General features: G+C 60.7%; 1 protein-coding gene across 1 annotated transcript; it reads left to right on the forward strand.

The window, feature by feature from the left end:
• Positions 1 to 289: 289 nt before the first annotated feature.
• On the forward strand, positions 290 to 10,132 carry LOC109285137 (uncharacterized). Its single transcript, XM_059725688.1, has 13 exons — positions 290 to 461; positions 1,982 to 2,311; positions 2,818 to 3,117; positions 3,467 to 3,766; positions 4,092 to 4,391; positions 4,717 to 5,016; positions 6,045 to 6,344; positions 6,737 to 6,844; positions 7,057 to 7,407; positions 7,814 to 8,125; positions 8,271 to 8,603; positions 8,926 to 9,285; positions 9,778 to 10,132. Exons 1-13 carry the CDS (start codon positions 374 to 376, stop codon positions 9,810 to 9,812), a joined length of 3,417 nt encoding a protein of 1,138 aa, XP_059581671.1. The 5' UTR covers positions 290 to 373; the 3' UTR covers positions 9,813 to 10,132.

Raw genomic sequence — 10,132 nt, forward strand, 5'->3', positions numbered from 1 at the left:
GACAGGTGGTCACCCTAGCCTTGGGGGGGTTCCACACCCATGGCAGCTGGGAGTCTCGGGACATGAAGCCATGGGTGGCACTGAGGGACCGGACCCCAAGCAGCACACAGCCCCTCTGCACTTACCCCCTGGCCGTGGGGAGCAGAGGGGTCCCACGTGCTGTGCAGAGCCCAGGACTGACCCTCCCCTGCCCTCCCCAGGGCCATGGGCAGGGCTGGCCCCGGCTCCCGCAGCCCTGTGGGGTGTGGGAGGAGCAGCTTTGGCTCCATGCTGCACCTTGGCCCCTTCCCCCAGCCCCTCCCTGCCACATGGGGAAGGTGAAAGCACAAAGGGACGGCCCAGGGATCCATGCTTCCTCATAGGAGAGGACATAATGACTGTGCCAGGATGGACCGGAGTCTCGGCCCTGACCCTCGGGGTTGGGGGCCTGCTCCTGAGTCTCCTCTTCCCGAGGCAACCAGGTAAGTACTGACCCCCTGCTCTGCTGGGTGAGGGGTGGCAGGGCCGGGCTGTGATGGCCGTGTTCAGCCCTGGGGCAGGAGCGGCTGGGTGCCACCTCATGAACACACCTGGGACAGAGAAATCCTGGTGCCCCCGTGTTTGCAGAGAACAGCCCAGCTCTGGGGGAGCTGTGGGCCCATAGGCAGATGAATGGAAGAATTAGCTGGGCACAAGCTCAAGGCCCACTACCAATTCAGGGCCCGGGATCCTCACCAGCAGGAAAGTGAAAGCTCTGGTTTTCTTTTCATGCTTTTATCTCCCAGCAGTTAAACGAAAATGGCGCCAAGTTTTAAACCGCAGCTTTCACATTTGCTTCCCTGCAGCCGAGAGCAGGGACCCCAGATTCACCTTAGCCTCCATAGCCACCCATCCCAGCAGTGCCTGGCCCCTCCAGTGCATGTGTGTGGTCGCACAAACACAGTCGGGCAGCAGCGCCCGCCAGTCCGTGCGGCAGGGGCCAGGCCGGGGCAAGACACAGCCGTGGGCAGCTGGGGGGAGGGGAGAGGAGTGGAGGGGAGGGGAGGGGAGGGGAGGGGGCTGCCTCCAGAGTAATGGAAATAGGGGGAGGTCCTGTGAGGGGAAGAGATGTGGCTGGCTGTGTCTTCATCACTCTGTCTCTGTGTGTGCATTTGTGTGTGTGCACTTGTCTATGTGTCTGTACGACTGTGTGCTTCTCTGTGCATACACATGTCTGTGCACATGTGAATGAGTACATGTGTGCATCTGTTTGTGTGCATGTGTGTCCATGTATCTGCACATCACTGCACCTGTGTGTGCATCTGAATCTGTACAGCCATGTGTGTACATTTCTGTGTGCATCTCTATGCATTTGTTTCTGTGTGTGTGCTATAACAGGGGAGGTGGGGCAGGCAGCAAGGAGAAGAGGGGGCATGTGCCCACCCACCCCCAACCTGCCAGGGTCCCTCCAGCGCAGCTTCCATGAGGGGAGGGGGCCTGCAATATTGTGTTTGTCCAGGACCCCAGGACACATTGAACTGCTGCAGCTTGGGTGTCCCATAAGGAGGGGGGGGGGGGGTGCTAGAAAGTACAAAACCCCAAGTTGGTCACAGTGCAAATTGCACCTGCCTCTCACACCCAGCACTTCCCCCAGTGGCACCCATGGGCCTTGATGCACAGCCAGGGACAGGGCAGCCTGGCCAAACAAGTCAGATGGCCTGGCACAGAGGATGGCTGTTGGCAAAAATGTCCCCTAGCATTGTTCTGGCTCCAAGGAGTAAGCAGAGCAGGAGAAGTATGCTGGGTCTGGAGTGGCTGCACCATGGGACAATGTCATGGACTCAGCTCAGCATCTTTGTGTGAAGTCAAACTATGCCCAAAGCAGAGCAGGTTCCTGCCCCCAGCACAGGGTCTGCCCTGCGGCACCAGGTCCCCGCAGGAGCTGGGCCAGTCCCAGTTAGTGTTCCCCTGTGCCTGGCCCAGCCCCACGGGGCCTCACGGCTGCTTCCTCTCCCCTGTGCAGGTCCCAAGGTCCAGGTGACCACTGCACCCTCCTCCTGGGCCCGTCTGGGCTCGGGGGCCCAGCTGCATTGCCGGTTCACTGTTGAGGGGCCAGTGGTCCTGGACTCCGTGCGGGTGCAGTGGTATTTAGGGGAGCGGAAGGTGGCCTGGTACGACCGGGGCAGGAGCCAGGCCCAGTCCGGAGCCAGCCTGCCATCAGAGAAGGAGCTGCAAAGTGGAGATGCCTCCCTGTCACTGGCTGTGGTGACCCCATGGGACAAGGGCTTGTACAAGTGTGTCGTGTGGCACAAGGAACATCAGCACCAGGGAAAGACCCGACTGCACCTGCTTGGTGAGGACCAGACCGGGGCTCTGGGGACAGCCATGGCCGTGGCCATACTGGGGCTGCAAGTAGGTAGAGGTGGCACACGCACTCAGACCCACAGCACAGCTGTACAAGGGGGCAAGTGTGCAATGTGTTCCAGACATCAGGGGTCTTATTGCCATGTCCTGTCCCACCCTGGCCATAGGGAGGGCCCTGAGTCTCTAACCAGGAGCACTGGGAAGCCTCATGCTGGGGGCCAATGTACTGGTGTTGTGTGCCAGCTGAGGGAGGCACAATCTCCTGCTGCCAGACACACAGGCAGCACTGTCCTCTTCCCTTTGGTTCTTCCAGACCCCCCAAGCCCACAAGGCTCCTGTGCCACCTGCCCGGGGGGGTCTGTCAGTTGAACATCAGCACTGACAAGGGGCCAGGCCCCACATGGCCTCAGTGGCTCAGCACCAGTCCAGCCCCACAGTCACTCCCACACTCCCTGTCCCCAATCCAGCGTGGTTCAGTGACTCTCTCCTTCCCAGTTGGCCCAACAATCTCCATCCCAAGACCACAAGCTGTGGCCGGTAAGGAAACATCGCTCCTGTGCCATGTGGTGGGGTTCTTCCCCATGGATGTGGACGTGGTGTGGCTGAGAGACGGGCAGGTCCAGAAGGGCTTCACTCGCTCCAGCCCCCAAAGAAAACTGGATGGGACCTTCAGCCTCACCCTGAACTACACCTTCACTCCTAACCTGCACGACACTGGCAGTGTCTTCTCCTGCCGCGTCTACCATGAGGTTCTGGGGCAGTCACTGCAGGAGGACGTCTCCCTGGACATCCTAGGTAAGAGCCCATGCCAGGACCTGCCTGCTGCCCTGACTCCAGACATGGAGGTGCTTCCCTTGTCCCCTCTCCATGATAGCACACAGCTGCTCCAGGCCAGTGTGCGGGCAGTGCTGAGCTGTAGACCAGCATGGTGTGGGGCTGCATTATGCAGTGGGAATGCTCCTTCCCTTCTGGAGGAGCTGGGGCACCAGGGAGCAGAAGGATGCACACCTGGAGGGCCCTCCCGGGCTGCTGCATCCAGGCCCCTGCATTCCTGGTGCATAGCCAGCCTGTTCCTGATCCAGTGGGGTGACTCACAAATGGCCCACCCCATTTCCCACATGATGTAGTGACTCTCTCCTTCCAGCTGCCCCGACGATCTCCATCCCAAGACAACCAGCCGTGGTGGGCATGAGGACCTCCCTCCTGTGCCACATCAGGGGGTTCTTGCCCAAGGACGTGGATGTGGTGTGGCTGAGAGATGGGCAGGTCCTGAAGGACTCCACCCGCTCCAGCCCTCAAATGAACCCAGACGGGACCTTTGACCTCACCCTGACCTACACCTTCACCCCCGCCTGCAGCGATGCCAGCAGTGTTTTCTCCTGCCACGTCCACCATGCGGCTCTGGGGCAGCCACTGCAGGAGGACGTCATCCTGGACATCCTAGGTAAGAGCCCATGCCAGGACCTGCCTGCTGCCCTGACTCCAGACACAAAGGTACTTCCCTTGTCCCCTCTCCGCGATAGCACACAGCTGCTCCAAGCCAGCATGCCGGCAGCATGGTGTGGGGCTGCATTATGCAGTGGGAATGCTCCTTCCCTCCTGGAGGAGCTGGGGCACCAAGGAGCAGAGGGATGCAGGCCTGGAGGGTCCTTCAGGGCATCTAGGCCCCTGCATTCCTGGTGCATAGCCAGCCTGTTCCTGATCCAGTGGGGTGACTCACAAATGGCCCACCCCATTTCCCACATGATGTAGTGACTCTCTCCTTCCAGCTGCCCCGACGATCTCCATCCCAAGACAACCAGCCGTGGTGGGCATGAGGACCTCCCTCCTGTGCCACATCAGGGGGTTCTTGCCCAAGGACGTGGATGTGGTGTGGCTGAGAGATGGGCAGGTCCTGAAGGACTCCACCCGCTCCAGCCCTCAAATGAACCCAGACGGGACCTTTGACCTCACCCTGACCTACACCTTCACCCCCGCCTGCAGCGATGCCAGCAGTGTTTTCTCCTGCCACGTCCACCATGCGGCTCTGGGGCAGCCACTGCAGGAGGACGTCATCCTGGACATCCTAGGTAAGAGCCCATGCCAGGACCTGCCTGCTGCCCTGACTCCAGACACAAAGGTACTTCCCTTGTCCCCTCTCCGCGATAGCACACAGCTGCTCCAAGCCAGCATGCCGGCAGCATGGTGTGGGGCTGCATTATGCAGTGGGAATGCTCCTTCCCTCCTGGAGGAGCTGGGGCACCAAGGAGCAGAGGGATGCAGGCCTGGAGGGTCCTTCAGGGCATCTAGGCCCCTGCATTCCTGGTGCATAGCCAGCCTGTTCCTGATCCAGTGGGGTGACTCACAAATGGCCCACCCCATTTCCCACATGACACAGCGACTCTCTCCTTCCAGCTGCCCCGACAATCTCCATCCCAAGACAACCAGCCGTGGTGGGCATGAAGACCTCCCTCCTGTGCCACATCAGGGGGTTCTTGCCCAAGGACGTGGATGTGGTGTGGCTGAGAGATGGGCAGGTCCTGAAGGACTCCACACACTCCAGCCCTCAAATGAACCCAGACGGGACCTTCGACCTCACCCTGACCTACACCTTCACCCCCGCCTGCAGCGATGCCAGCAGTGTTTTCTCCTGCCACGTCCACCATGTGGCTCTGGGGCAGCCACTGCAGGAGGACGTCACCCTGGTCATCCTAGGTGAGAGCCTGCGCCGGGACCTGCCTTCTGCCCTGACTCTGAATGTGTGGGCAGTTCCCTCACACCTCCCTGAGGTAGTACAAAGCTGCTCCAGGCAGTGTGCAGGCAGCGCTGAGCTGCAGTCCAGCATGGGGCCCAAAAGGTGCCAGGCCACATGACAGAAGTAGCTACAGGTTCACATTGCCAAGGTCAACGATGCCAAGTGCCCCAGTTGAGAAGGGCATGGAGACGTGCTACTTAGGAGCTATTGAGAAGCATCACTGACAGTGCAGCCTGCCCTTGCAGAGCCCCCAAAGTGCCCCCCAGTGCTGTCAGCTACCATCCAGCCCACCCAGCCCCATCCTCACCCCTCTCCTTGCCTTTACACCTGAAATGTGCTGGGTCACAGAATCACAGGAAATGAGAGTTGGAAGGGATCTCAGGAGGTCACATCTACTTCAATCCACTGCTTAAAGCAGGACCTGCCCGAGCTAGATCTTCCCGGCCAAGGCTTTGTCTAGACAGGGCTTAAACACCTCCAAGGACGGAGCTTCCACCACCTCTCTGGGTAGCCTGTTCCAGGGTTTCACCCTCCTCGTGAGAAAGTTTTTTTTCCTAATATACAACCTAAACTTCCCTTGCTGCAACTTGAGCCCATTGCTCCTTGCTCTGTAATCTGCCCCCACTGAGAACAGCCCAGCTCCATCCTCTTTGGACCTACCCTGCAGGGAGTTGAAGGCTGCTATTCAATCCCCTCTCATACAGGGGGCACATGTACTAGCATTGCGTGCCAGCTCAGGGAGACACAATCTCCTGGTTCCAGGCACATGGGCAGTGCTGTCCTAGCCCCTCTGACCCTCCCAGCCCCCCAGCCCCATAAGGCCCCTTAGACACCTGTCTCGAGAGGGGGGGGACTATCCGGTGAGCATTGGGCTGACACAGGCCCAGGCCCACATGGCCTCAGCAGCTCAGTGCCAGCCTAACCTGGCAGAGTACTTGCACACTCCCTGTCTTGGGTCCCACATGGCACAGTGACTCTCTCCTTCCAGCTGCACCAACAATCTCCACCCGAAGACAACAGGGCATTGCAGATGCCGAGACCTCTCTCCTGTGCCACGTGGGGGGCTTCTTCCCCGAGGAGGTGGACGTGGTGTGGCTGAGAGACGGGCAGGTCCTGAAGGGCTCCACCCGCTCCAGCCCCCAGACAAACCCGGATGGGACCTTCAGCCTCACCCTGACCTACACCTTCACCCCCACTCACAGCGATGCCAGCAGCGTCTTCTCCTGTCACGTTCACCATGCGGCTCTGGGGCAGCCACTAAAGGAAAACGTCTCCCTGGGCATCCGAGGTGAGAGCCTGTGCTGGGACCTGCCTGCCGCCCTGACTCTGAGCATGGAGGCAATTCCCTTGCCCTCTGTCTGAGGTAGCACAGAGCTGCTCCTGGCCAGCATGTAGGCAGTGCTGAGCTGCAGACCAGCATGGTCTGGGGATGCGTTAGCCAGGGGAATGTCCCTTCCCTCCCAGAGCAACTGGAGCAACAAAGAGCAGGGAGATGCAGGCCTGGAGGGGCCTTCTGGGCTTCTGCATCCAGTCCCTTGTGTTCCCAGTGCATGGCCAGGCACAGGGATCCCTTGCATCCCAGAGCAAACCCTGGCTTATGATTGCAAGGGCAGCAGCTGGGACACAGATGATGCCAAGCCATGCACCAAAGCTGAGCTCAGCCTGGTTTTCTCCTCCTAGTACAGAGCACAGACGTGGATCAAACCAGAACACTGATCATAGCCATCATAATCATAGCAGGAACCGTGGTCATCATAATCATTTCCTGCCATACAAATAGGAGAAAAGGTAGAGTGGGATGATTCCCTTCGGCTGCATGGTCCCCAAAAGGGAGAAGGGCCAGAGAAATGAGAGCGTGACTAATACTGGGGGAAGGCAGGAGTGGGGAGAAGGTTTTTCTGTACTGGGATTTCCCCTCCCCACAGCAGGCTTCACCCCCTGCAGATTCCAGCCCGTCCCAGGCTGACCCGTGTCCTGTGTGTTCATTACTCTGATCCCAGGCTGGGCAGTCTCATACTCCATCTCGGAGGTGGCTGGGCCAGAGCGGTGCCTGCTGGGCCAGGAGGTGACCCTGCGCTGCTCCATGGAGGGGACGTTCCCTGAGGATGTCACCATCAAGTGGGAGTGGATCCACAGTGAGGACAGGACCGTGCCTGAGAGCAACCAGCCGCAGTCCTCATCCGCTCCCAGGGTCTGCAGAGTGACAGAGGAGAGAGCTGGGACCCGCCTCACGTCCTCCCTGAACTTCACCCCCACGCTGCAGGACGACGGGGCGCGGGTCCGGTGCCTCTTCCTCCATGAGACCAAACTGATCAGAGAGGAGCGAGTGTCCCCGGAGATCCGGGTGTGGGGTGAGTGTCCAGTGTCCCTAATACCACCTCTGGCTGTGGCTACATCTGCTGTTGTCAGGGACAGATGGAACTAGAGACAGGACAACTCTTGAGGATGGGCAGGCCTGACCCCAGCCCTCATTGCACTGCCTCAGCCCCACACAGCCTGCTGGGGGGGCAAAACATGCATTGCACCCAAGCAGGATCGCACTATTCCTGATCCCACCTCCGGCTGTGGCTACATCTGCTGCAGCCAGGGAGGGATGGAGCTGGAGACAGAACAACTCTTGAGGATAGGCAGGACTCACCCGGCCCTCACTGCACTGCTCCAGCCCCACAGCTCCCAGGGGGGCCCAACCATCCATCTCCCCCAAGCTGGATCCCATCAGTCCCTGGCACTAACCCCCGCTCCCCACTGTCTCTCCAGCCCGGCCGCAGGTGTCTGAGATCCAGGTGTTGCCAGAGTGGGACCCCCGCGACAAGGTGCCGTTTGCTGTCCAGCTCCACAACTTCTACCCCAGGGAGGTGCCCCCGATCCAGTGGGGCTGGGACGGGGCCGGGAGCTGGAGGGAAGACCCCGCGCAGATAGACAAGAACGCGGACGGCACGTTCACCGCGACGAGCGTCTGGAGAGTGCCCAGCCGGAGCCTGACCCGGCCGGAGCTGCGAGTGCGAGTGTGCGTCCAGCACGGCCCCAGAGAGCCCCCGATCGAGAGAGAGCTCAGCCTGAGGGCCGTGGGTGAGGAGGGGCCGTGTCCTGGGGTCCCAGCCCCGCTGCAGGGGTGTGGGGTCTGTGTGGTGTGTGAGGGGCCGGGGAGCAGCCCCTGCCAGGCCGCGGCTCCCCTGACGGGGCCTGTCCCTGCCTCTGCCTCTTCCCTTCCCAGGTCTCCTGCGGCCCCCGGACGTGTCCGACATCTCCCAGCCCGAGTCCATGGCCAAGGGGAAGGGAGTCACCCTGAGCTGCCGCATCGCGGGGCATTTCCCGGGGGAGCTGAGCGTGACCTGGCTGCGGAGGGGCGAGGGGGAGGACACTGCTGTGATCCTGCGGGACTCGGCTGACTTCAGGGTGGAGCCCGGCACGGCCGTCCTGGCACGGGACGGGAAGAGCTTCCAGCAGGAGACCAGACTCACCCTCTGGACATCCAGGGACCAGGGGGCAGAGTACATCTGCCGTGTGGCACACCTCGCCCTGGAGACCCCCACTGAGAAGAGCAGCAGTAAGTAGTGGGGATGGGACAGACCCAGCATCTGCCCTGGGATAAGGGACCTTGTGATGGGCCTGCTCTGGTTCAGGTCATGGTTGAGCCACAGGGGACCAGACCCAGTTCAGAGGGGCTGTGACCCCATGGCACTGTCTGACCCCTTGCTCTGGGCCCTCCCAGAAGCTATCTGGGACAGGAGATGTCTGGGGCCACACTGGCTGGGAAATTGGAGCCCACATTAGAGAGCCAGGAGCTGGGCTCATGCCAGCCAGGGCACTGGTGGCATGAGCCTGGGGACAGGGGCACCTTACTGACATGCTGCTCCCACCTGTTGCAGCCTGCCATCTGCACCTTCCAGACCGGGGGGAGGGCTCCCAGCTGCAGGACCTGGTCCCCAGGCAGCCGGTCACTGTGCAGAGCTTTGTATCAGGCTCCTACATCAGGCAGCTGGTGATGCCCTGGCTGGGAAAGAGAGCAAGAAAGAAGGAGCCCAGGCCCCTGGAGAACTCAGATGACCACGGTGTCCTCACTCCGGCCCCCAGCCAAGCACCAGATGGGAAGTCCTACAGCGTGGAGTCCAAGCTGTGTGTTCCCTCCATGGAGCCTGAGGATGCTGGAGTGGAGAACCATGGCCATATGGAGCACGAGGCCCTGAAGGAGCCCACGTCCAGGTCCAGCGAGCAGCTGCCACATCAGGGTAGGAGCACATGGGCTGGGTGACGTGGGGCGAGGCCAGGGTGGTGATGCCCAGGGCTTCTGCATCGTGCACCAGGTGCATAGTCCTGTCTAACAAGAAGCCCCCTTGGGTGGAGCATCCTGCCCCTGGTTCTCAGGTGTGGGAGGCATTTTCTGGGCATTTCATCAAGCGACCCGCTCCGAGCATCCCAGGCAGGCAAGAGAAGGCACCAAGCACTGGAAGTGCAAAGGGGAACATGGGATCCTGTCATGGACCAGACTCACAAGCAGTGACATACGTGTCAAGGGACACTCCTGACCCCAGATTGAATCCCCCAGCTGTGATCCTGTCTCCCAGCTGCACCCATGTCCTGAGGTGCAGGCTTCAGACTTGGACCTGCACTCCCCCACGTGCCCCAGCCCCCTTGCAAGTGTAGAGGGTCTTGTTATGCAGCGTAAATGGGCCCATGTGGCCCAGACAGCAAGTCCCAGGCTTGTTGCCTTTGTTTTCTAGGTCTTTCAGAGTCCCCCAGAGCCTCCAAGAGCTGAAGAGGGAGGTGGCAGCCAAAGACAGAGGCAATGTCACCAGCACTGCATCTCTTCCCCACCCAGGAGATGCCAGGGATGGTGCCCACAGCTGGGCTGAGGGATCAAGGATGCTGGGCCCAGGGTCTCGGTCGTGGCTGGAACATGGCTGGGTCATCCCCAGGCCTGCACTGGTGGATGCTGCTCCTGCCGTTCTGCCTTCATGGATGGCCTGTGCGGTGGGGCTGGGCAAGGAGCCCAGGGGTGCGGACTGTCTCATTCTCTCTGTCCATGGGGTCCCTGTCCATGGGCTTCCAGAATAAAGATGAGAGTGCTGATGTTTA

This window comes from Alligator mississippiensis, chromosome 4, assembly GCF_030867095.1.
Source record: "Alligator mississippiensis isolate rAllMis1 chromosome 4, rAllMis1, whole genome shotgun sequence".
Taxonomy (NCBI): Eukaryota; Metazoa; Chordata; order Crocodylia; family Alligatoridae; genus Alligator; species Alligator mississippiensis.